At 50.1% G+C, this 26268-nt stretch overlaps 3 protein-coding genes across 9 annotated transcripts in view; 1 reads left to right on the top strand and 2 right to left on the bottom strand.

Annotated features, from left to right (window-relative positions):
- Positions 1–17612, bottom strand: part of Zw (glucose-6-phosphate 1-dehydrogenase Zw) — a 43854-nt gene extending 26242 nt beyond the window's left edge. Inside the window, exons 1-2 of one of the 2 annotated variants that reach the window (XM_089570660.1) lie at positions 17466–17612; positions 17238–17353 (exon numbers count right to left, since the gene is read on the bottom strand). In XM_089570660.1, coding sequence (XP_089426786.1) covers positions 17238–17345 — 108 coding nt within the window. In that variant the 5' untranslated portion in view covers positions 17346–17353; positions 17466–17612. Of the gene's footprint in view, positions 1–17237; positions 17361–17465 lie in introns of those variants that run through there. The other variant, XM_089570661.1, reaches the window with a different exon arrangement.
- LOC149358555 (condensin-2 complex subunit D3-L-like) overlaps positions 16517–26268 on the top strand; it is a 33148-nt gene continuing 23396 nt past the window's right edge. For 4 of the 6 annotated variants that reach the window (XM_089570651.1, XM_089570650.1, XM_089570649.1 and 1 more), the window contains exons 1-2: positions 16517–20132; positions 22659–22919. In XM_089570651.1, coding sequence (XP_089426777.1) covers positions 18423–20132; positions 22659–22919 — 1971 coding nt within the window. In that variant the 5' untranslated portion in view covers positions 16517–18422. The remainder of the gene's footprint in view (positions 20133–22658; positions 22920–26268) is intronic. The other 2 variants (XM_089570648.1, XM_089570653.1) reach the window with 2 other exon arrangements.
- Gem2 (Gemin 2) overlaps positions 22805–26268 on the bottom strand; it is a 27832-nt gene continuing 24368 nt past the window's right edge. Inside the window, exon 9 of the mRNA XM_089570669.1 lies at positions 22805–22995. Coding sequence (XP_089426795.1) covers positions 22936–22995 — 60 coding nt within the window. The 3' untranslated portion in view covers positions 22805–22935. The remainder of the gene's footprint in view (positions 22996–26268) is intronic.

The following is a 26268-nucleotide window of genomic DNA, read 5'->3' as shown; positions in this document are numbered from 1 at the left end:
ACAAAGCGTGACGCGAAACGCACACAACTTTCCATGTATCTGACCATACTTTTTCACACTAAGGGAGTTTCAACAACTATTTCTTGGGATGTAAACGCTTGTCCCATATTTAACTCTCTCGCTCTTTTTTTTTTTTTTTTTAGAGAGAAGTGGCACACTTCTTCGAAGCCATGCAGAGTGAGTCGGGGAAGTAACTCACTCCCATTCAGGAATAGAAATACTTTCACGATAGGCGAACTAGTATACAAATATGTGCATTGGAAAAAAAGGGACTAATCTCTCCTCTAGTGCACTCCCTTTGGATTGCTTGAATATGCATTTCGAAAAGTCCAGCGCACCAACTATAAGAGACATCCCCCCCCCCCTCCTCCCACCGCTCCCTTCTACCCCGAGCGAGAAAGTGTCCATTGAAGAACTACACCGACCCCTTTCCTTTCCGCGCGTGGAACTGATCTGCCGCGAATAAAACATGTATTGTGCTAATGAGGCCGGCCGTAATAATTCACAGATCACTGTCGCATTAGCTCATGCATTCCATAAATAAAGAGACAATACAAAGAGCTGAGCTATTAAGAGCACGTGTATCATATTCCTCGTGCTGCTTCGCGCTGCTGAAAACCTATTTGTTACTATGTAGTCGTTATTTTTTTTAGAGAGGAAGGTAATAAAGTAACTATTCTGGATAGGAGATGACTATACAAGGTAGAGAAAAAGGCAACATGCCGCCGACGGAAGCCAAAACGCGCGACATGCAGAAGTCGTGGGCGCAGCCGTATACTATATATATATTTCGCTTGGCAACGGGCGGCTGTTTTTTCCACGTTCTTTTAATTGGTTTTCTTTTCTTCCCTTTCCCACTCGCCATGCTGAAAGTGCTGCTACTGTCATTCTGGAGTATTTCTTTTGTTGTTCTTGTTGTTCGGCGTGGAAGCCGAGCCCTGAGTATTATTTGACTTTTTTTTTTTCTCACATGCAGCAGATGTCGCCATCAAACTACGTGGCCAAAAGCGACGCTTTTTTTTCTTCTCGTCGTTCAGCATAGGTCACCCGATCGTAGACAAAAGGAACGCTCCCTTTTAACTTTGTCGTCCCTCACCCCAACTACAGGGTAGCCAACCAGATATTGGCTAACCTCCCTGACTTTTCTTTCATCTGTTCCTTCTCTCTAGCCATCATAATCACCTTCAATAACCTAACTATATAGGCAAACTGCAGAACAAAAGCCTCTCTTATATCCCTCCAATTAGCCCTGTCCTGTGCCAACTGCGACAACCTTATCCCTGCAAACTTCCTAATCTCTTTCGACCACCTGACTCATTCCTTCTCCTTGATTTCGACTCGGATGCCATTAGCTCGCGTCTGTTCCCTGACCCACTCTGCCCTCTTCGTGTCTCTTAACGTTACACTACATCTTTCATTTTCCTTTCCATATGGCTCGTACTTAATCGAAGTTAAACTCTTTTCCTTAGACCCTACGTTTCTGCTCCACAGGTGAGTAAGCGGTAAGACACAACTTTGTATACTTTTCTCTGGAATTGCAGTTCATGATCTGAGAATGATCTGAGATCTGAGAACTCCACCCCATTCTTATTCTCCTACAGTTATTTCGCGCTCGTGGTCCGGATCTGCGGTCACTACCTGCCCTAAGAGTGAATGCCCTTATACTACTTCCAACACTTCACCGTCTATCGTAAACTGCTGTTCCCTTCCGAGACCGTCGAACATCAGTTTTCTGCATATTTTAGCCACGGTGTTCTGCTTTGCCCGTCTAGGCCAATGACCATGTTTATAATGTTTACAGTGTTGGCGGACGCCAGTCTGTTGAAGCGAGGCCTCCAGAGCGAGGAACGCCCTCCAAAACATCAGCCATGTCCACAGCAACACCCTAGCTAGGGGGCTGCCAACCCACCGCTAAACTCGATCCACCATCACACCTACCCCCACCAACTTCACCCTTCAGAAGCGCCATAGCACAAAAGCGCCACCCGTCACCAAACCACCTCCACCCAGCAGCGGAATGAAAAAAATTACCGACGATTACGTTACTTCCTAATGCGAAATTTGAGCGCAGCAAATAAGTTGTTTCACCTTTTCGATAGATTGAGGCAAAGAAATCGAGCAACACATGTATGCGCTATCACAGAATTTTTTTTTTAGCATGACGGAGGACTTCCATCGGTCGTCTCGCTCATGGCTCAGAAAGAACTGGCAGATAATTTCGCAGTGGCGAACGGCAGCGGCAATTTCGGCTCGGGCGGTGCACATATACAGATCCGCCGCCACCGATCTGGCTCTCTGATTGCCACCGCACAGGGGTTGCATTGGAGGAGGAGCGAAGAAAGGAATTAAGTTCGAGCCGGCGCTTTGACAACCGGAGACTCGCAGGAAGAGGGGGAGGGGGGCGGCGTGTACACCCAGCGGCAAACGATGGGGGCAGAAGCGCGCGCAGCAAGCGGACAACACGATAAAGGGAGGAGGGAAGAGATAGCAGCGACTGACTGATGCCGCTGACGCCGATAGTGAGTCAACCCCAGCTGCGGATGAAAGGGGGGCGGAGCTGGTTACGAGGCCGACGCCGACGACAACGCCGACGACGACGCGAAACCCAGGAACGGACGCCAAAGAGCTGCGCTCTAAAAGCGACGACAACGACGCAGTTGGAGAATCAGCTGCCCTCATTAAACCAACCAGCTACCTCCCCGTCCCATCTATAGGCGGCCCTACCCACTTAATGTTCCTATAAATGATATGCCCACCCACCTACCGCCACCCTCGACCAAACTCCGCCCACCTTCACCCCCCAGAAAAATTCTGTCCCGTGTGTGAAGCTTAGTAAACGCATTCAGTAAGGTAACTATACTTCGCATAATTTTCGCGTCAGATATCTGGTCTTGTAACTTTTTAAACCTCCACTCTCCGCATGCAGTGGCTCTGTGGTTATAATCTCCATATACTCTGCGGTGGCTTAATGGTTATATATGGTGTTCGGCAGCTCAGCCCGAGGATGAGTGTTCAATTCTGGCCGCGAAGGCAGCGTTACGATGTATATGCGAAATGCAAAAGGCGCCCGTGTGTCGCGCCATGTCAATGTGCGTCAAAGATCTCCAGTTGGCCGAATTCTTCCGGAGCCCTCCACTACACGGCCCCCTTTTCTTCTTTTACTCCCTCTTTCACCGCTTCCGTTACGTCGTGAATGAGGCGCCCACCGACAAGTGAGGCAGTTACTGCGTCTTTCCTTTACCCAAAACCATTTTTTTTAATCCTCCGCCAGCGAAGCATGCCCTTGCGCTCGGTACATTGCCACCGCATTGCACCGCGCATTACATGACTCACAGTCTTACCCGTGGGTTCACAAAAGGCACGTACGTGCACCTGAATTTCTTTCCTGCATCCCGCAGGCAGCGAAGCCGTCTCTAATCTCTCTTTCCGCGTCATCGCCGGATCCGTTGTTACTTTCGTTGCTTCCGGGCCTCTTTGTACCGGGCCTCATTTCGCCGCCCATTTGTCTCCGCTGGACCCCGTCGGGCGCAGATTTCCGATTGCTCGGCCGCGGCAGCACGCGCACCCATGCACACGCAGCGCCTAAGCGGACCAACAAAGCGTGTCCGTCGCAGCAGCCGAGCCTGGTTACCACAGAGCGCGAAAGCACACAAAGGCAACAGTGGCACTGCGGTTTGGTCTGGCGGCCGCTGGCCCGGAAAGTGTACACGCGCACGCCGCCCGCAGACTTGAAACACTGGAGTACGTGGCTTGGACTGACATTATTATCGCCTCTGAGCGCTGGCCGCTGGGTCTGAGACCAGTCTGAGTGGCGTGTTTGTGGCGGTAGCAGGCGACCTGCGGCCACGACACCATGGTGTCGGAACAGGCGGCCAACGCTCAGAAGCGATATATGCTTCAAATCAGGAGAAGAAGGATCGCTTTAGAAGCCGGCGTGGAAATGGCAAATCGGTCTTGTATAAAGCAATCCCTCCTCGCCAGTAAATTCATACTGAAGAAATGCGAGACCATTTGGTTCGGGTAATTTGCATGGTTAAAAGACATAAAGCGCCAACTGATGACGCGCGCGCAGACGGCATTTTCTTTGTAGAGCGGCGCCTCCGGCTTGTTCGTGGATGTGAGCGCAGAATTAAGTGCTCAGGTGCGGTATTTTTAGAGAGAGAGAGAGAGAAAAGCCCCGAAGGGCGTAATTGGGCATCTTTTGCGTCAGAGCTGAGAAAAGTCAGAAAAGATACATGAGGTCCCCTCAGAACCTTTGCGATAATGAAGAAGGACAGTCAGCGTATACTAATTGCCCCTCCCCCTTGCGCGCTCCCTCTCTCACACACACACACACGCGCGCGCACACACACACACACACGTGTACAAGAAAGTATGTCCACTGAACAGTGCTCAGGGAAGAAATTGTTTGCTTTTCTTAGTTTTGTTACATGTGCACTGATGCAGCAGAGCGCAGCCTATTGAAGACGCATGCATAACCTTTGTCAAAAGTATGGAGCCGAAGGACATTGCGTCTATAGTCCAGTTAGTGGGACTCTAGCGGCATTCTTGGGAGTCGTAATTTTTATTTCTTTTTTGGGGGATGGGTAGGTGAATACTATAGCATACGCTGTCGGTGCATAACGAGCCACACGTCACTGATGAAACTTCTGGGGCTGTTCTATTTTGACAAACATAAAATGCATAGTGTTTCTGCAAGTGGTCCTCGTGTAAAGAAGACGACGGGCATACGCGCGAGCCGCATGGCCATAGCCTAGTGTGCGCTGCTGGCTTGATCTCGGACTGCTGTTGGCCCTGCCACCGTTGCGAAGCTTCTCCAAATAAACCCCTCCTTACAAGTGCCCACTGGCAGATTCCGGCTAAAACCCTCTCGTCCTGGAGCTCCGCAGCCGCATGCTACCCCGCACCTCCACCATATTTAAGGTGGGATTTATTTGGAGAAGCTTCGCAACGGTGGCAAGGCCAACAACAGTCTGAGATCAGCCAGTCTAGCCAGGAGCGTGCACTGGGCGATGGCCATGCGGCTCGCGCGTATGCCCGTCATCTTGTTTACTCTCGTAACATTTTGACGGGAGTGTAAATTCACAGAGACGAAGTTGAACGAATAAATAAAGTATATATAAGTTTTCTCAAGGGCACACACCGAGCGTCACAGCCATCCAATATAACGACCGGTTGCTCATTAGCCCGACGTCACGTGTGCCGTGTTAATCACGGGCGGCACATAAAGAATGGTACGGAATAAAGAATCATTATTTTTACGTGCGTTTTGTATCGCTTATCTCCAGCAACGTACCAAGGCGCTCAACATGTCAAGGCAGAACTATACGCCTCATATCGGCTCACAGAGTACACTAGCTGAACGACAGGGGAAGATTTATTGCTTCACATATGCTACACGTATTGGATCGTTTATAGCGAGTGGGCTTCGAGCTGTCCTTCCGATCCCAGCTTGTACGTCTGCCATCGACCAAAGCTTGTTATTCGCTCACGGTACATTACACTCTCATTTATACATAAGGAACGCGCACGCGGAATAGAGTCCCCCGTCCTTATGAAAATACCACGCGTCATTTGCGCGCGCATTTGGTAGCACGGAAGGGGGAAATATGGCGGTCGCCCATAGACTGACCAAGCGGGCCCCGCCAAGCGCGACTGTGGGTTTTGTAGGCGTATAGGACACCGCCGTGTCCGTGTCGTCTCCGCCCACGCACAAACTCTGTCAAGGTCGAACATCGTCCGACCACCGAGGAACGGCGCGTGTATCTAGTCGAGACGCAATGGTATACGAGCAGAATCTTCTGCGGCCCGTGCGTCGAGCACGCTGCCGCATTTAACTTATGCATATACGCGTACACGTACGTGGCAGCAGCAGCAGCAGCAGCGCTGGCAAACGGCCTACCGGCACGAAGGGCAATCAATGGAAGGCGTTGCCCGGGCGTTTCGAGATCTCGCGCCGATACTTTTGCGCGCCGCATTTTTATTCCTCGTTGTTCCGGCAGTGGGCCGCTTCAGACTGCGTGTCCCCGCTGCCAAGAGAGAGAGCTTTCTCCGTTCTGTCCGCTCGGCAGGACATGCAAGACCGCGCCGGCAATTATCCGCGCGGCCCGCGTACCGCATTTTCTTCCACATATGGAGCGTAAGGTGTGAAATCTGGCGTTAGTTTGACTTTGCTATTACGCGTACCAGCTGTGATTCACATCGATTTTTATCTCTTGTGGCACCGCTCGACCTCGGCGGAATAGGGGCATAAGCGGGATGCAAAAAAAAAAAAAAAAACAGGCCCGAGTTACACACTTAAACATCCTTAAGGGTGGAAATTGGTTTACGGAGTGGACTGACACAATTACGACACAATCGCTGCAGGATGAAAAAAAAAAAACATATTATCCTTAAATCATTGCGACAGTAGAGGGTACGATAGGCCTTTTTTAGCGAACGACATCAGCGCACGTAAAGAACTCGAGGTGGCCGAAATAAATTCGGATACCTATACCGCGTCCCTCATAGCCCATGTGTCGCTTCGGGAAGTTAAACCCCACAATTTACATCGTTTTTTTTTCTTTAAAAGGACATTAATCGTGAAAGCGATCCGCACCTATCGAAGAAATGTAGTTAGCTCCGCCACGAACGGTGTAGATATATATTAGAGCACCCCTGTTCCGAATAAGTGCACTTAACTGTGGCCAACTGAATTCCCATTGCGTTGGTGTATCAGTCACTCTTACACGTTAATATCAGGATCCTAAGGACTTGATTTTGGCACATTTAAATACCTTATGGGTGTAAATTCGTTTGAAGTTTAGACTGGTAAAGTGCAACGATTATATGGTTAAAGAAAGACTCGGCAACCCGACTTCTGCTGGAATCATTAACGCACGCTAGGCCCGGGCCTAACCACTAACATTTAATTTTGGTGTAAAACCAACAACAAGGGACCTTTAATGGTTTTGAAATTTCTCAGAAATGCAATTTTCCCTTCACCCGAATGGATTCTTAAGCCAGGCTTCTACAGTTAGTCGCGGCTACTTCGTCGAAAATAATGGCGGAGATCGGTGAGTACAGCGCTGAAAAAAATTGACAGTGATTAAAACCCACTACAACGTAAAGACGCCAGTTTATTTTCCTTATGAAAGTGACATAACCTGAAAATTATATTTAGATCGCGTTGGTATGCTGAAGGAAATTAAAAGAACATAAAACGCACCACTGGTTGCGTTACGTTGGGCACAAATTTGTATAACCTCGCTTCGCACGCGCATCCGTGCTAACAGCAGCGCTCAAAAACACCCTCGGGACGAAGGAAAGGCTGTAGACGTAACACGAGCGCTCAGGCTTGTGTTGTGTCTGCTTTCTATTCTTTGGGTGTGCGTGCGCGCGCGCGCGTGTGTGCATGTGCGTATGCGTGTGTGCATGTGCGTGTGTGCATGTATATGTACGTTCGTGTGTGCGTGTGTGTGCTTATTGTTTTTCATTTCTGTGTGCCCCACCCCTTATGTAATACCCTCTAACAAGGGTCTTTAAGGTATTAAAGTGAAGTGCGTGCGTGTGTGCGTTGTGTGCGTGCGTGTGTGTGCGTGCATGCGTGTGTGTGTTGTGTGCCCCACCGCTTATGTAATACCCTCTAGCGAGGGTCTTTAAGGTATTAAAGTGAAGTGTGTGTGTGTGTGTGTGTGTGTGTGTGTGTGTGTGTGTGTGTGTGTGTGTGCGCGTGTGTGTGTGTGCTTATTCTGTTTTCCATTTCTGCGTGCCCCACCCCTTATGTAAACGAGGGTCTTAAAGTGAAGTGTGTGTGTGTGTGTGTGTGTGTGTGTGTGTGTGTGTGCGTGTGTGTGTGTGCGTGTGTGTGCGTGCGTGTGTGTGTGTGTGTGTGTGTGTGTGTGTGTGTGTGTGTGCGTGCATGCGTGCGTGCGTGCGCGCGCACGTGCACGGCTAACAAGAGTATATAACTGCTCTGTTGTATAAACCACCGTGTACTGTGCGATGTCAGTGCACGTTAAAGAAGCCCAGATGGTCGAAATTTCCGGAGCCCTCCACTACGGCGCCTCTCATAGCCTGAGCCGCTTTGGGACGTTAAACTCCGTAAAACGATAAAAACGTATAAACCACTCGCTAGCAAACCGGCTTTTGGTGAGCGGCTCTGCGCAGTCTATTCAGTCCAGCCCAACGAACAGCGAGAATAACTGAGAGCTGCGCCTGCGCCGACAAGCGACCAATAAAAGCGACAAAAACGCCAAGCCAATTTTAGTGATTGCACTGAGCGTGATATAGTCATATATATGCATGTCTTCTGCGCGATGACTGCCTGCAGGAAGCGCTGCATGCTCTTCTTCTACTGGGCACCCATTTCAACTCTTCTGTTTCATTTTATTGCTCTTTCTCACTTTTCTGCGCTTATTCTTAAAACTCGGCTCAATAGCCATGTATATAAGACTGCTGTAATAGTGGAGCAATAATTCTGCCGTGCCTTCGCTCCACATATTGAAAAACAATGGCCATCTAGAACTGAACACCTGAACGATCGCGATATTTTTGACATTGTGGCAGTATTTGTTGCGGACTTTCTGAGCGGCTTTTGTGAGCATGTACCTCACCCAAAGCCATCGCTCATAGCTAGCCCCCCCCCCCCCCCCCCTCTCCCTTCCTTCATCAAGGCCCTTTACCTTATCGTACGAAAATATGTCCCGGACTGGTCCACGGCGCTAAATGCCATTGCTCCCTGCGCCAGTAATATGGACAATGCCTATGCTTATACTCCTGTTTACATGCCAACGTTGGGGAAACAACCCGTTAATAGAGATGCTGCAGCATAGCGCGATCTGCAATCCCCTGCCATGATCCGCTCCCGCGCGTCGCCACTGAGCGTGCGCAGATCGCCTAGAGGGCGCCATATATAGCGCCAGGCCGCCAGGCGTCGGCCAGCTGAGCACATGCCTTCGAAGTCGGGACCAATCAGCGCGGTGATCCTGACAACACGAAGGAGGTATATAATGCGGCAGGGATATTCGGTAGTCGGCCACAGAACACGGTGTGAACGGGGACACACTTGCATACACGGTGGCCAGATCACTCAAGCTGTTGGAATGACTTCAATATTGATTTCCGGATGTTTAAGCGCCAGCTTCGTGCGTAGGCCGGCCAGCGCGCAGTTCCGCGTTTGCGTCTCGCTGCGTGCGGTCGCGGCGTGCATTCTCTCCCCGTGGGGCAGGAAATGGTCGTAGCATTTGCTTACGCGGAGATATCCTTTTATTTTTTATGATCGCTTATTATCAGGAGTGTGCGAACGGTTGCGTCGGGTGTTTATGAGTTCGGTCCAAACACCTGCACGCCGTAGCTGGCATGGGTTCAGCGAACATTGTTTACGGCGGTGTAGCCAAACGCGGGCGCCTACTCGGCTGTCCACTTGCATATACCGCTGCCCATATTAGGCGGCATACATCGTTGAAGGACAGCATTTTCCACGCACCAGAAACAGCAACCCTGCCGCCTTGAAGGTTTTCTAGTGGTCAACGAAATCTGCTACCATTTCGCGGTTTGCGATAGGCCATATCTACCAATATGCCAATATGGAATGCTAAATAGATTTAAGTTTATGCTCCCAGCATGGTTCAAACGCCAGCTTTATTATACCATGATTAATTCAAGATTGCAATACTGCATACTAGTTGCAATACTGCATACTGTAGACGCGGTGCACTGCGTTCCTTCTGTTCGAGGCGCTGCGCTTTTTGTTCGCAACCTGTCAGGCTTCACCAAAGCTAAGCCCCAGCCATTTTTTTTGCTTAAACTTTGGTGACAGCAATCACTCGGGTTTTTATCCTCATGAATTTAAGAGCTGTACGCTCTATGACAAAGAAAATGCAATTAGTGTGATGTATCTACAGTCGGAGGCACACAGAGGTCCTGCAGGGCATTACGCCAATCTTATAGGCAGTCAGTCAACGCGGGCTTTCTGATATGGTATCACGACGGCAGGGCATCACGGAACAGGCTACAACAGGTTGTGAATTTTTTTTTTGTGGTCTGACTAGAAATGTTAATTAGGCTAATTTAATAATTAACTAAACTCATTCCCACTTACTTGGATCACCACTATGTACGATCCCTTTAATTGGGTGCATGGTTACTAGCCGAAGTACAATTGACCCCGTTTGAAATTCGCGCACTGTGACGTCACAGCCATTTCGACCAATTGAAAAGCGTGACATTTCTGTCGACAACTCCTGCTTACACCGATGAGGCATTAAAGGCTTCCGCCTTAAAAAGTCAGAACTTCCTATGGTACACAATCGTTAAACTACCAGATTCCTGTCCTTTTAAATTTGTTTCCAGAACTTATTGACATCGCAGTGAATGTAGTGTCACCGTATTGGCTATGGTGCTCGGCTGCTGTCCCGAAAGACGCGGGTTCGATCCCGGCCGCGGCGGTTGAATTTCTTTGGAGGAGAAATTCGAGGCCCGTGTACTGTGCGATGTCAGTGCACGTTAAAGAACCCCAGGTGGTCGAAATTTCCGGAGCCCTCCACTACGGCGTCTCTCATAGCCTCAGTCGCTTTGGGACGTTAAACCCCATAAACCAACCAACCAACTTATAAAGCACGGATAAAAAAAGTCCTCCTGGTAGAAAAAAAATGACCTGTCTCTTTGTTATCTCATTTAGGTTTGTATTGCTGTGTTCCTTGTTAGATTATTGAAATATGTCGATACAAATGTTGCTTTTTCATGCTTTTGACACTGTAATAATTTTCTGGTTAGGAGCTAATCTTTTGTTGAGATAAATATTTATGCAACTGTGGTTCTTGCCTTTTGACACAATAATAACTAACAGGTTGTGATGTAAGCTTGTTTCTTTTTTTGAAGAAAAATTCTCTTGTTTTCTGTAGTACTTACGGTTTTAATTTCGTATAATGCTTGTTCACAATGCTTGTGTTTTCTGCACGTAATGAAAGGTGCAATATATTTTTTTCAACGGCTTTTGTAGCATAGAGAGTGCAATGCTTCTCGCCAAGAGGCGAGGCCTTGTCAGGCGTAGATGAAACGCCTTTTGCCTCGTCTTCCTTGGTAGAATAATCCTCTTTTAAACTCTCTTGCTCGTGATGTATACTTGCTTTCTACCAGAATTTGAATAAAGTGAATTTGAATATAAGCCATAGGCTTATTATGGTGGACAACTGACAAGCCATGCAGGGACACGGAGAGGGGCGGAGGAGTGTGGAGAATTTACCCCCTCTTTGTTGGAGAAACCAGTGCACTCCTGCGGCAAAAAAAAAAAAGTACGGGAACGGACGTTTCTGCGTTTCGGACGGTGGTGGTTTTTTACTGCGACAGCTGTTATAACTATCTCGGTTCCGCCGTCGTCGGTGTCGTCCGCTTTCACGTCTTTCCTCTTCACCCGGACGGGGAGGGGGAAGGCAGAGAAGAGGAGCAGAAGGGATAGGCGCCATGGAGGGACGACACGTTGCAGCACGCAGTGAGAGCGGTAGCGCGCGCACGGGTGTTGAGATCTGCAAGGGGTAAAGCTTTTCCAACAACTCTAGCGGCTATCGCTCAACATTTGTGGTGTGATTCGAACGTGCCGCGTGTGCTTAGCAGCTGGGACCGCACTCATGTGCAGTGACCGCGCCGCAGTGATGATAAAACCGCCAACGGCGGCGTGGTACACCAGTCGCGTTGTGGGAAGGCCGTGGGTGCAGCCGAGCTATAGGCGGAACGTCATGCTCCGAACGTTGCACTATGCGGGTGAACAAAAGCCGCAAACGGGTGGCGGGTCGCACATGAGGGCGAACGGAATCGGAACGCTGTCCACAAACGCAGCCGAGACGTGCTCGGAACGTTGCACGTACAGAGTGGCCAAAGCCACAAAGGTGCAGTAGGTTGAACAGAGGGCGAACGCTCTCGGGACGCTGCCCGCAAACGCACTGCGCTCTGACACTGAGGTACCCAAGCCCATGGCCACATAATATGCCAAAGCATAAAACATTCTCATTGCAACCCTCCTATAACATAAACATAACCACCCGCCGCGGTGGCTCAGTGGTTACGGCACTCGGCTGCTGACCCGAAAGACGCGGGTTCGATCCCGGCCGCGGCGGCCGAATTTCGTTGAAGGCGAAATTCTAGAGGCCCGTGTACTGTGCGATGTCACCCCAGGTGGTCGAAATTTTGGGAGCCCTTCACTACGCGTCCCTCATAGCCTGAGTCGCTTTGGGATGTTAAACCCTAATAAACCAAACCAAACATAAACACAACAGTCGCATCGTCATGTGTGGCTTCATCATTGGGTTAATAAGTTCGCGAACCACCTAAAAATTTGCCTTTGTGAACCCACAGGTATGCCTGGAGTCAAGGGCGTCCGCAGAATTTTTTGCAGGGGGGGGCCCCATTGGTTGTTGGCGCCGGAGGGGGGGGGGGGGGGCATGTTCGTAGCAAAAAGGCACTATTTGCGGTATGAATTTATTTATTTATATATAAATAAAAAATATGTGAAATACACACATGAAATAAAAATTACAAACAGCAAATTAAAGTGTGGCTAGGAGAGATACATTGCAGTTTATCAACGAAGAAACAATTAAAATTAATAAAAAATCCAAAAATATACTGTCACTTCGTGGAGAAGAGTGCTCAGTATTGCTGCATACGGGTTCTCGACTCACCCGGATTGATGACCAGCACACAGCACAATATGGTCACAAACACGCAACTACAGTCACTCAGTCAGTCTTCCTTGAACAGCAACTGTAGACTCTTCTGATTTTTCTGGGCGAATTGCGTGATTACACGGGTGATAAATTCATTTCTGTGCTTCATTACACGCTCTCGGTGCACACTCATCACACACATTGATTGGAAAAACGGTTGAACGCGTACGTTGAAAACAAAAGATGTCTATACATACAACGAAAACTTATTTACAAGATAAATGCACGCTCGCAGCTTCATACACCTCGCTCCATCTTGCTCGCGCATCCGCACAGTCGAGCAACCGCACGCACACTGCTCGCCGCTCGTCGCTTTCTCGTCCACTGTCTTGGTTGTTCTCAGCTTCGTTGACAAACGGCCACTAAAAACACCGAAGCACAAATACAGAGGCGCGCACACGTGCAAGGGCTTACTTCCGTGCGACTTCCAAGGGGAAGGGACACTCGCCACTCCGGTAGGAAAATTTGTTTTGTGTGTTTTTATGGTGTTCAGAGCCCCAAAACGACTCAGGCTATGAGGAACGGAGTAGTACAGAGTTCCGGATAATGTCGACCACCTGGGTTTCTTTACCGGGCACTGACCTCGCACAGTACACGGGCGCTGTTGTCATTTGAGGCCCAGCCAGAGGTGACACGCTAGCCAGGCAGGCGCCATCGGGCTGCGTTGACCAAAGGCGCTGGTTTTCGGAGAAGACGCAAGGGACGCTGGTGTGGGGGCGCCTCTGGAGACTGCGTCGCCGTGAACAAAAGATGCTAATCCCCTTTGCCGAAGATTCTGATAGCGGCGCTTCTACCGCACTGCGCTCTCCCGTGGATCGGAGGCACAGCGAGCGGCGGCGGCTACACGGGCAAGGAGGAACTTGGCGTCTCTGAGTCGCGAACTGTTTTCCCAGGCCCAAAAGTCGTTTGCTGCTGAGTGACGATCCTGATCGATGGGGACGCGAGCGCTGACCGCTCACACCGGTGACCTCTTCAGTTCAGTGGAAGGGACAAATCAGCCGTGTCGCCCCTCGGCTTTGTCTGCTGCCCAGGGCGCACGCGGGTAATGAGTTAGCGGCGCCGCCGCCCCGCCGTCGTCGCCACTGGGTCTCGTCGGTCAGTCCACGGGCAGTCCGGGAGAAGCACCGCGCTCAGCCTTCCCGGCGAAGGGATTAGACGTCTATGTGTACGCCGACGCCGTCTGCCCCACGCAGTGTCTCTTTTGTCTCCCCCGGACAGCAGCGCTTTCCGTCGCAGTAGCCTGATGACGCCGGTCTGGCTCGCCTGTTTCCGCTGCCAGTCCCCAGGAACGCAGTCCGGCACCAGAGCCGCATTCAGCATCGCCGGCGAAGGGGATTAGAGCCTTTGTCCCCGCAAACGCCGAGCCAGAAGCCGCCTCCAGGCCAGCTTTTCCTTGCGTCTTCTCCGAGAAACAGCAGCGCTTTTGGCCGCATACCTGATGACGCCTGACTGTCTCGCCGTTCTCCGCTGGCTGGGCCTCCGATCATTACAGCACACGCAAGGAACGCCGCGCGACTTCCGAGGGGAAGGGACACTCGCCACTCCAGTCGGAAAATTTGTTTTGTGTGTTTTTATGAGGTTCAGAGCCCCAAAACGACTCAGGCTATGAGGGACGGACGGTCTCTTTACCATGCACTGACATCGCACAGTACATGGGCGCTGTTGGGATTTGAGGCCCAGCCAGAGGTGACAGGCGAGCCAGGCAGGCGCCATCGGGCTGCCTTGACCAAAGGCGCTGGTTTCCGGAGAAGACGCAAGGAACGCTGGTGTGGGGGCGCCTCTGGAGACTGCGTCGCCGTGAACAAAAGCAGCTAATCCCCTTTGCCGAAAATTCTGAAAGCGGCGCTTGTACCGAACTGCGCTCTCCCGTGGATCGGAGGAGACAGCGAGCGGCGGCGGCGCCAACTCATCGCCCGCTTGCCCCTGAGCAGTCCGACAAAGCGGGGATGGACACGGCTGATTTGTCCCTCCCTCCTGAAGAATTCATCGGTGGCCGGGGTGTGCACTGTCTGCCTCCGTGTCGCTATCTCTCTAGAGATCAAAGAAACAGGCACACATCTCAAGACGGCTCGAAACACATGCTCGCCGGTGCCGCTGTATGTCTGCAACGACGCGTCCCCGGACGCGGCACTTTGCAGATGTGACCCAAAGCGTGGAAGCAGGGCCGCTTTTACTCTTTTGGCTGAGCGCACCGCCGCCCCTGACGTGCGGCCATCACTCACGGTTCGAGTGAGTGATTTTCCAGGGGGGTGCAGCCGCCCCCCCTTGCCCCCCCCTCCGGACGCCCATGCCTGGAGTCGAGTAATGCGCACTGCCATGTAAGTACATAGTGCGAGGAAGTGTACAGAAACGGTGCTCCGCTGCCGGAGGTTTGAAAAATAAATGGTTCTAGGTAAAGGAAAAATCAGCAGTAACTGTCTAACTTGTCGGTGGACATCTCAATCGCGCCGTGAGGGAAGGGAGGAAAGTGGGAGTGAAAAAGTAAATAGGAAGAGGTGCCGTAGTGGAGGGCTTCGGAATAATTTCGACCACCTGGGGATCTTTAGTAGTAGTATAGCAGTAGTGAAAATATTTATTTCAGAAGAAAAGAGTTAGGGGGCGGGGAAGGGAGAGTTTTGGGGCTTCAGTCGTCGGTCTTCCCTATTCCAGGATCCCGTTGGCCTCCGTCTTCGCCCTCGTCACCAGCATAAACTCTGTGCTCGGGTCGGAGTCACTCAGAAGGGCGTCCCACTGCTCCAGACTAGGGCTAGTTATCTTGGGTAGTAAATGTTCTTTTTCACAGCCCCAGGTGACGTGGTACATCGTGGCGTAGCTAGCCCCCACACCACACGCACTCTTTCACGTATTTATTCGGCCACATTTTATGATATATATGGCTCTGCTTGGGTAAGCGGCGGCCGCGTTTTATTGTCGTCTGCTATTGCGGGTTCGCACCCCATGTTCATGCATTGTTTGCAGATATTCGAAAAAAAAAGCTTTGCTCCGTTCTTTCACCTTCCAATGCACAGGTCGCGCAGGTCCCCGCTGACCAAACCCAAAATGCTGCGAAAATCGCTTCAAGCGATGGGACAAACGGACTTCAGGCCTAGCAGACACGAGACACTGTGCTCAGCCCATTACCAGCGCCTTCGGATGCTTCGCATCTCAAATGAACTGCGTACGTAGATGGATGACTGCATCACCCCAGAGAGCACGAAACATCAATCGTCACCAGCATAAACTCTGTGCTAGGGTCGGAGTCACTCAGAAGGGCGTCCCACTGCTCCAGACTAGGGCTAGTTATCTTGGGTAGTAAATGTTCTTTTTCACAGCCCCAGGTGACGTGGTACATCGTGGCGTAGCCCCCACACCACACGCACTCTTTCACGTATTTATTCGGCCACATTTTACGATATATATGGCTCTGCATGGGTAAGCGGCGGCCGCGCTTTATTGTCGTCTGCTATTGCGGGTTCGCACCCCATGTTCATGCATTGTTTGCAGATATTCGAAAAAAAAAAGCTTTGCTCCGTTCTTTCACTTTCCAATGCACAGGTCGCGCAGGTCCCCGCTGACCAAACCCAAAATGCTGCGTAAATCGCTTCAAGCGATGGGACAAACGGACTTCAGGCCTAGCAGACACGAGACACTGTGCTCAGCCCATTTCCAGCGCCTTCGGATGCTTCGCATCTCAAATGAACTGCGTACGTAGATGGATGACTGCATCGCCCCAGAGAGCACGAAACATCAATGAAAACGAAACTGAACAACAAAGAAATCCAATCTGTAGCGCGGTCAGTAACCAGCAGATGTCAGTACTATAGTGGCTAGAGCCACTGTTTCAATACGAAGCCCCTATCTTCCCGGCATGCCCGGGCGTCCTTATTGGATGAAGTGCAGGGCCGCCACAACGTCACAACGGGGCGTCAGAGGCAACCTCGTCCTCGTACTTGTCCTCGTACGAGCCCGGGATAATGAAGTCGTCCACATAGTGACGCCAGCGTACGTACGCAGCAAATTTGGCGCATGCGCAGATTCGCGCGCAGTCGTCGCTCGCTGTTGTAGCGGTCGAGGCAACACTCGGAATAACTTCGCGAATACCACTGCGAACGCAAGCAATAACGACCATGCGAAGATCCTGAGCTGTCCGCCCCTGAAGCGGAGCGAAAGCTTCAGAGGCGAGAGAATCCTACGTGCGAGCTCGCAATGCCGAGTTGAGACATCGGAGCCAGGATTGACGTGCACTTTCCGCGCAGCCGAAGCCACCAGGTGCAAGTGTAGGCTAGCCCCGATATGCTGCTACGCCGGCGCAAATTCACAGCGCATGTTAGCTCTGCGGCAGACTTAACCAGCTCATTCATCAATATCACTACATAGGGTGGTAGGCTTAACTGAGCGACAAACTGTAACGTTTTATTTCTGCCTTATTTCTGCACAATACAGTACAGTACACTGGCCGCCATGCAGATTCGGTTCGACCCTTTGATTCAGCCTCCATGCCAGTTACTTTCCCGCGGATATGGTATGTGTAAATACGATATAGAGGGCTGCGCGTACCCTTTCTTCGTCAGAGTAGGAGCTGTCTTCGTCCACGGAGCAGAGGCTGCCGGCTATGAGTTCCAAGAGAGAGGCGCTGCTTCTCGCCGGCGCAGCGCCACGCGCCATGCGGCCGGCTGCACACGGACGCCACGGGTTACAACTGTTTGCAACGCTGCGAAGTGTCTTTGCTGCGCAGACCTTCGCCTCCGGTTTCTAGACTTAGCTCTGCACACGCCGCAGACTCACCCGTGTTTCGGCCACCCGGAGCTCACGAGCTTCCCGCTGCGAAGACGGACGCCTCCCATGCGTGACTCGATCACAATGGGCCGCATACGCGTCGGTTGTGCATGCTGTTGTGTTTGCGTTGCTTCGCGTCTGCCTAGCGAACGTACGAGTGCACGCCGCCGACAACCGTGTGCCACAGCAGAAAATGCCTTCTCTTCATTACTTTCGCCAGGTGCGGAGAACATGACTATGTAAAGCTGTTGTCCCTGCTCTTAAAACGCGTTCTGTTTCGGTCAGGCCCATTTCACACAGCTGGCGCTTGGAACGCGTACTACGTAGAACGTGTTACAAACTGTCCTAGACGCTGCATCGCCGTGCATACTTCTCAATCTCTGGCGTGCCTGTTACTCAGTAGTTTGTAGTGGAAAACAATGAGGCCATTGCGCAAGAAATGTTTGACAGAGTGATTTAACCTATCAGCCCTTGGTCTTTCGCAGGTTTGAAATGAAGTTCAATACGTCGCCATGTTTCGTGCGCTGTTTTCTATCGAACGAAAGGCACTACTACCAGCAACAAACGATGACAGCAAAGACCAAAAGGAGCGAGCTAATTATGCTGCTGTCTTGACGTGAGTTAGCTGCGATAGATTCATAATGATATCCGAAGGAGCAATCATCAAGCCGCGGATACCGCGGAAACGAAAGTGGAATATAAGCCGGCACGAAGTCAGAAAACGAGTCAAGACGAGGCCGGGCCGACTCGGCGGTAAGAATCGGCGGTAAGTTGTTTGAGATTGTAGTCGACCTTCTCTGCAAAACAACTGACCAAAGGGTGGTGCGAGGCATGCGACGTTCACTTTTAAGTCGGCTGGATCGTCGCACACCGCATGCTTAGGGTATGTAATTTCGTCGGCCAAAGAGTGCGCGTTCCACTGCTTTCAAAGACCACGTCCGTTGAAAACCGTTAGGACTCTTCATCATGGAGTTGGACGATACCGACACACTTGTTAGCACTACACTCTCAGTGTTTGGTGAACTACCATTTGATATCCTCGATGAGTCATGGATCGACAGTGCGTGGAATAACAGGTACACAGACGTTAGTCTCCCTGATGTTGACCTGTTAGAATCGTGCGAGGGAAACTGTCATGCCCTGTTGGACGCGCTGTCGAGCGCCTGCGAAGTTTGCCAAAAGTGGTCCCTTTATTCAGTGCCCGAAGACGTCGAAGAAGAAAACGCCGACGAAAAGCTGTGGCAGACGCTCATGGAGAACGGAGTTCACTACAAAGCGCTTCTGGGTTTGGTGTACCTGGGCATCTGCCAGGGTAACTCGCCGGGCGCCACTTTCGTGAATAAGAGGATAGCCTTGCGCTTCTGCAAGCTTTACTTCAACCTCGTGTTGGTGCCTGGTAGCACGGCCTACCGGATTTTTCAGGAGAGCCTATTCCAGAGCGCTGTGCAGTGCTTTCGCCTTCCGAGCAAGAACAACTCGTTTAGCGGCAGCGACGGGACGGCAAGTAGAAACTCTTCGCAGAATTCGTCCGGTCGAGCGTCCGGTCGAGGGTCCGGTCGAGGGTCCGGTCGCGGCGGCAGGCGAAAGCAGCATGCTGCTGTGTCTGGCTCTAGCACTGATAGTGGCTACACGGATGGCGAAAGTGTGGTTGCTGAAAGTGAGACCATTTCCGAGTCCATGCTGTTGGACTTCATGACTTGCATGACAGACACGCTCAAGGACCTTGGCTGGATGTTGCAGACGTTCAGCCTGCGTTCATACGGGGACCTGACCGACTTCTTGGTTCAGCACCTGTGTGATATTACCCAGCTCGACATCCCCGGCGCTGAGGTGCGCTTCGACATCAATTTCGAGCAGCGTTTTCGCGGCTGTCACTACCGCCAGCTGACGACGTACGCCTACGGCGCGCTCAAGCTGCTCTGCTTGCCTCTGCACGGCGAGCCTGCCGAAAATTTCCGCATCATTGCCAAGAGCGTGATGCCGCAAATCCTGATGCTTGCCGCTGGCAACGCGCAGTCGGTGAGCCGGCCCTTCACCAACATACGAGACAACGCCGTCACTTTTCTGTGTCACGTGGTGCGGTCCTGCGAAGAATCACTCAAAGACGGCTTCGAGGACGTCATTATAATCTTGATACACAACGTCGCATTCCACGCCGTGGACAGAACTGACTTTCGTCTCAAGACTGGGCAAGCCGTGCTCATGCTTATGGGTGAGCTGAGCGAGGAGCGCTTCAAGCGTGTTGTCCAGTGGTTCATCAGACTTACCATGGTGCCGTTGGCCAACCGGCGCGTCTTTGCGCTCGAAATGATCTTGGCCCTCATCTGGGACGAGCGGGTGGCCGACAAACGGTCTGAACTATTGCTTGCTGCCATGAAGCGTTGCAATGACAAAGCAGCCACAGTAAAGACCAAGGCGCTGTCCGTACTAGCATCTGTCACAAATGAAAATCCTGAACTCTGGGTGCCATTACTTAAGGTGTCTAATCCAGTCGAGCCAGACGGCGAGGGTGAAGGGGAACAAGTGGCCGTCGAAGATGACCGCCTCTCTCAGCTAATGCAAGTGCTCAAGTACCGTACTGAGGACTCCAAGGTGAATGTGCGTAAGGCAGCACTTTCACTGTTGCAGAATGTGCTGTGTGCCAGTGGAGACTTCATCAAGGAAGAGTATGTGGAGGTGCGTCTTTTACCCTCTCTGTTCCTCCCTTTGGTTGCAGTGTTTTTCTAGGGTGCTGAGATACACACCACAGCTGCCTTGTACCCGCCAGTCACCGCTAAAGTGGTGCAGGAGGCTGCGGAAATGCTCTTTGAAATGCACTTCTATGTATCTCTTCAGGCAGTGAGAGCATTTTTGTAACACCCATGTCTTTTGTAATATGTGAACATTAGAGGCAAACTGTTCCCTCCAGCATTTTCGTTTTTGCTGTCTAAAAATGAGAGGGTACTGTACGTATTCCAGGCAATGTGCAGGTATTGCTCATTGCCTGACAACCCTTCTTACCGAAAACGGAGTTGTATGAACTAGAAAGGAAAGAAAAATACTGGTGTCTCCCCCTATCAGCCATTTTCGCAAATGAAATTCATGCGTTGACTTTGATTTTTAGGCGCGGATCGCAGAGGCTACGCTACGCTGCCATTCGTGTCAAAATGGTGGGAACCCATCCTTTGCGGCAAGGTTTTGAAATCCAATTTTCTGGTGATGAATGAGTCTTTTGCTGCTGGACAAGCCTCAGCTTAGCCAGAAAGAGCCAGAGAATTATTTCTTATGAGAATCATAGATGGATGGAGTTGCCCTCAGTGTCACTTTAATGTTTTACATTGCTATCTTGAAGAATGGGTGGCTTCATAAATGGCTGCACTGCCTGTGTTGCTGATGTTGTGGCATGAGTGACACACCGAAGCAAGTGCTTTGTAAGAAAGGGAAGGCTCAGGTGTAATGACTAGGAAAACTGCGTATCGCTTTTTTGTTGAGAGGTAATTGCAAATCTTGGAAGACTTGATGCTGATGCTGTTGCCTTACTCAAGCTGACAGACTGCACCTGGCCCTAAAAACTTCAGCACTTATCGTGCGGTAACAATCTCATGAGTAAATTGTTCTTTAAATATGTGTTGATAAACTTGTTTGGCATCATGCTGTAGATCTTGAAGGGCGCCCCTTCTAATTAATGGGATCTGCGAACTATGGTCTGACGGGTACCATGCCACAGTTAAAGGTTAAAACAAGGTTAAAATGTAGAAAACTGTTGAAGTGCGATCAAACCAATGTAGCCAAGCAATGGAGAACCCGGTATTGCATTTCAGCTTCTGCGGCGTTGTACTGCAGACAGAGCTTCTTTAGTTCGGCCTGTAGTGTAGGGAATGTGGCAGCAGTTTGGGCAAAACATTGCTGCACTGCCTGTAGCTTAATGTAGTATAACGATAGGTCTGCTGGAGAAGCAGCCACTTACACTGAGTGGCACTCCAGTTTTGTTCTTGATGCTGGCTGCCGGTTGTCTGCCACTACGGGACCAGGAAAGACACCACGTTCCCCAAGCACAGTCCAGGGACGTTTATCAGCTGGCCTGAGCCACCGGAGCCATGATGTCAACTGACAGTAGAACTACGCTGCAACAGAGCTCAGGCCTTTGTCTAGCTCCATGCCTTATCAAGCATTGCCGCCGCAATCAAGTGCACAGTCAGTCTGCTCACCGATGAACATGAATAATGAAGGAGACAGCGTGTGGTACACAGCCTTGCTTGCCGTGAAGCCGAAGGGGCCGTGAAGCCGATGATTAAAGGTACAGGTGTGCTTGTGGAACCTGTGGGGTTTATGTACATTGAGCAGACCTCTGAAACATTGCATGGATTTGGTAATGAGTTGTTCATCGTAATTTAACACCCTCTCTACTTGGAAAACAGAAAAGACCAATTGGCAGCTTTTTGTGCATTGCCTTATTGCAGGCACTATGAATGAGTCCTGTGCATGAATGTGCATTGTGCAAACCACGAAAGCTTTTCTTATTTTGAGTGCTTGTCTGCCTGTGCAAACTAAAAGCACCACTGGTTTGGTTTATAGTTTATGGGGGTTTAACGTCCCAAAGCGACTCAGGCTATATAGTCAAGGGCTCCGTAGTGAAGGGCTCCGTAGTGAAGGGCTCCGTAGTGAAGGGCTCCGTAGTGAAGGGCTCCGTAGTGAAGGGCTCCGGAAATTTCGACCACCTGGGGTTCTTTAACATGCACTGACATCGCATAGTAAACGGGCCTCTAGCATTTTGCCTCCATCAAACTTGGACCTCCGCAGCTGGGATCGAACCCACATCTTTCAGGTCGGCAGCTGAGCGTCATAACCATTGAGCCGCTGTGGCGACAAAAAACCGCTGTTTGCGCTTGTAGAGTCTAATTTAAGCTAGTGAGCCTAAATTAGAAATTAGAATTTAATTAGAAGAAACTTCATCTCTGCATTGTACAGCACAATTGTTCTGTCCCTAAAGCAGTCTTGTCCTGCTTTTCTGATAAAAAACGCCTCCAATGTTTCACAAGCAGTTTATTTTTGCCTACGAGTTGCCTGGTGGTATGCCTAGAGGATTTGTGTATTTGCGTAGTGATACTTTTGCCTGGTGGTACGAGAGTCTTGAAGTGAATCAACGAAAATGGGGTAAGGCAAGACAAAGAAAAGCTGTCTTTATGTGCATAAGGCCACCGGCATGCTTGCACTTGTACGCAGATCCTGAAAGAAAGCTGCCTGGACCTAGCTCTGCTGGTGCGCAAGCAGGCTTTGTATGCCTTGACCAAATGCCTGCGGGCGCACCCCCAAGAGGAGCTTCTGCAGCGCTTCTGGCTGGAAGGGGCCCTGCCATTGGTGCTGGATGCTGAGAATTCCGTCATGGAGAAGGCTGTCGAGGCAGTCGAGGAGCTGATTCTGGGACCACTGTGTCTCTTGTCCCTGGGACATGAGGCAGACCTGGCTTGGCGTCTGCTGGGACAGGCAAGTGCTTCTGAGGCTATTGCGGTACCTTTGACTCGACTGTATGCTGGCTGAAGCCGGTCGGGTATGAGAGTAGCTGTAGAAGTTTGGCAATGCTCTTTATTAACGCTCGATATGCTTACCCCGGCTGTTGCAGTTTTTTTTTTGGTAGTTTCCCTTACATTCCATGCTACACCCATACTTGTAAACTACACCTAGAATTACTGGCACCACACACTGTGTATCGCTTACTGTGTTGAAACACTCTTCAGGTATGGCACCTCATTGCCCTAACAGTTTTTCATTTGCCACAGGAAGCTGAAATAAACTGCACAGTGCAAGGTCTGGACTTAGGCTAAGTGGGTGACCAACTTCTCTGGTCTCCTGTTCAAGAACGAGACTATTTCGCTGGCAGCAAGGATTTTTGAGCTGTAGTGCTGCATGATTCCTTGCAGCCATGTTCTTGGGCACTTCTCATTCCCAAAGACCATGAACACTTAACAGTAAGAGAAAAATAGATGTGTCATTCAGCAGCTGCTCATTGTAACCATTACCTTATGACCACTGATTGCAAGTGAAAGTTGCCAACATTTGTTTTCTCTCTTTGGCATCTTGGGTGGCGACCACCACTAAATCAGGTTTTTTCAGGGAAGCCGCAAACAGATGATGTGCCCTCTTTTTTTTTTTTTTTCCCCCCCCTATTCATACTGGTGTATTCAGGTGTTGTTGCTAGTCATGATGTCTTCTAAATGGAAAGAGCTGCCAATTTAGAATTGTTGCATCATGCTCTGGTTCCATCTGGCCAGAGTCAACTTTCAGCCTCAGTGAAATATAAAAAAACAGCAAAAACAAAAGTTAGAGTACAGAGAGGCACATAACATTCATGTTAATTGAAATTTGTTTTGTTGGGAGCTCTAGTGATGCCAACGCCTCCTCTAACTATATGTCAGTCAAACGGGTGGCGGGAGCACTGCCGAACCCTTTCCTACCACCCTCTTGGGGCGGCTGCTAGAAGCGCTCTCTGACACTAGGTTCGCTTGTGGTGCTGCGGTGTGTTTAATGTGTGTCCTTGCTTGTTCCAAGCTTTTCGAGGCTTCTGTAATGCCAAATACTGCAATTATACGGTATTGCTGCGTGCCATTGTGCACGCAGTCAGCATAAAAAGCAGCCAGGTGTCTCGTTTCGTGAGATACCCGCTGACCTCAACTCACGTGCACGGTGGCTCAAAGCGATTTCCAGGAAGCATTGGGAGCCAAATTCTACTTCCAATTAGTCGGTAGTGTGCAGCCTGCATTGCAACGCATCAGACTCCAAAGATAATTGCAAGAACCGGCAGCTGAAACCAGGCGTTGTGCCGAGCATTTTCTCTGGCTACCCTGCGCTGGATGTGAAAAGTGCTGTATACGGGCTGGAGAAGATGCTCAAGACTGGAATTGTTGCTGCTTCGAGTGATAGCAATGTGCAGAGTTCATCCTCTTTCTCGGCCAAAAAAGTAATTCCAGCTAACCAGCGCTACCACCTGCTCAATGAAGCGATGCAGAAGCTTCTCAATGTAGCAGAGGAGAAACTGATGATCAATGCGTCGGCACAATGCCGCTCGTTTCAAACCCGGACGTGGCTAGTGTAGCTTTAATAGAAGGGTTCATCATTCGTGCAGCGAGTGAGCGAATCCCATGCGGAAATTGCATTTCGCTCCTGTAGACGCCTAAAAGCAACAATCCCCTACACAGTCTGATGGCTCACCAGGACCGAGGAATACTTTACTACCCGAGCGAGGAGCTGGTAAATGTTCTGAGAGGGCTTCGGAGATTTTCTGATACCGTGCTCAACAAAAGAAGCTCTATTGCTAAGCCGTTCGAAGTCTGCGTTGAAAGAAGTGTCCAGGTTCTCATGGAACTTCCTGTGCTCCGTTGCGAAAAGTGCGACGAAAAGCAAAGAAAGATGGTTCTGCATCTCACCGAGCAGAAATTTATGGAGCCCATTTTCACGAACTATGCCGTTGGAGTGACGGACAAAAACAGGGTGACAAAGTTTCTTGAGCGGAAACCATTGTCCCGCAAATTGTTGAAGCTGTAGCTGGCCAACTCTGTGAAGCCGTGATGTTGTTCTTCGTGAGAAAGTAGACAATGCGTAATCATTTTACTTGCCCACAGTAGGGGTGACATAAACACTTTATACACGTACTTGCGTCTCTACCACGTGGCATCCTTCATTTTTGCATGTTTATTGAACCAGACCGATAGCTCTCCTTCCTGCTTGGTGCCGCGCCGGTACTGCAAGCTCTTTATGATTTACTTGGCACTGATGCGAAATATATTTAACATCTACATGTGATAATCTGCTAGCAGCCACTGCAAGTGTTTAAATTTTAATTCCCAAAATGTTGAACGAGAAGTCGCTGCTGCGGCCCGCCCGCCCATCGGAACAGCCTTTCCCGACCCATAGAAGTGCCGCGCGAGACGGTGTCAGAGTGTGGTGCCACCGCTCGGTGAAAGCGCGCAACTCCGCGGTGTAACGCCAACAATGGGAGAGCGAGCTGTCTGCCTGGCATCTAGTTAGAGGAGGCGTTGGTGATGCAATATCTTACTCTGTGCTTGCTGTAGTGCATTGAAGTGGGAAAACTGCTAATACCAGATCTCCTTTAACCATGAAAAAGGAACAGGCAACTGGAAGAAAGCTTGTTCACAGAACAGCCTAGTTCCCTGGTGCAGCCCACTTGCATACTTTGCACTGCTACGCTGGAACTGTTGCTATGTTTCAGTGATTATGCCCTGCAGTGGGCGTAATCAGGCTGATGGTAATGATGATGATTGTTTTTGCAGTTGTTTCAGGGACATGATAGTTTTGGAGTTGTGTTTCCAAATGTATTTGTAATATAACCAGAATGTCAGCCCAAAGTGCTTCTAAAAGGCTTAGTTTGCAGGCACAATTACTGTTGCAGCGAGTTGGAAGAGATAGTCAAGTGAAGCAAAACATGACATGCATATGATTAGTATGTAAGCTTCTCAGTGCACATGCTCGAAGTCACTTATAGGATTTTACTGTTTTCTTTCTGGTCCTTTTACCTGATTGTAAACTGGTTGGCATTTTGTTGAGCATACTAGACAGGAATAAATGCTCGCTTTACTTGCGATGTGTCATCCTGCTTTTTCATTCTACTTTTCTTTCTTTCACGATTTACCAACGCAACTTTGACTTTGACTCAGAGTGCAAATTTTTGTATGTGAATGTACACTAAATGGTATAGGCAGGTACCAGAATGGGCACACCCTCTGCATAGAAAGGAAAGAAATTTTTGTGCACATTCTACCATCTCTGTGATTGTAGAATGGAGCCAAGGTGGCTACTCCCATTTTAATGGAAAAAAAAT

Source organism: Amblyomma mixtum, chromosome 2 (assembly GCF_055824585.1).
Source record: "Amblyomma mixtum isolate Tamu chromosome 2, ASM5582458v1, whole genome shotgun sequence".
Classification (NCBI taxonomy): Eukaryota; Metazoa; Arthropoda; class Arachnida; order Ixodida; family Ixodidae; genus Amblyomma; species Amblyomma mixtum.
The sequence above is the reverse complement of the archived record's forward strand: the minus strand, read 5'-3'. Positions and strand labels throughout refer to the sequence as shown.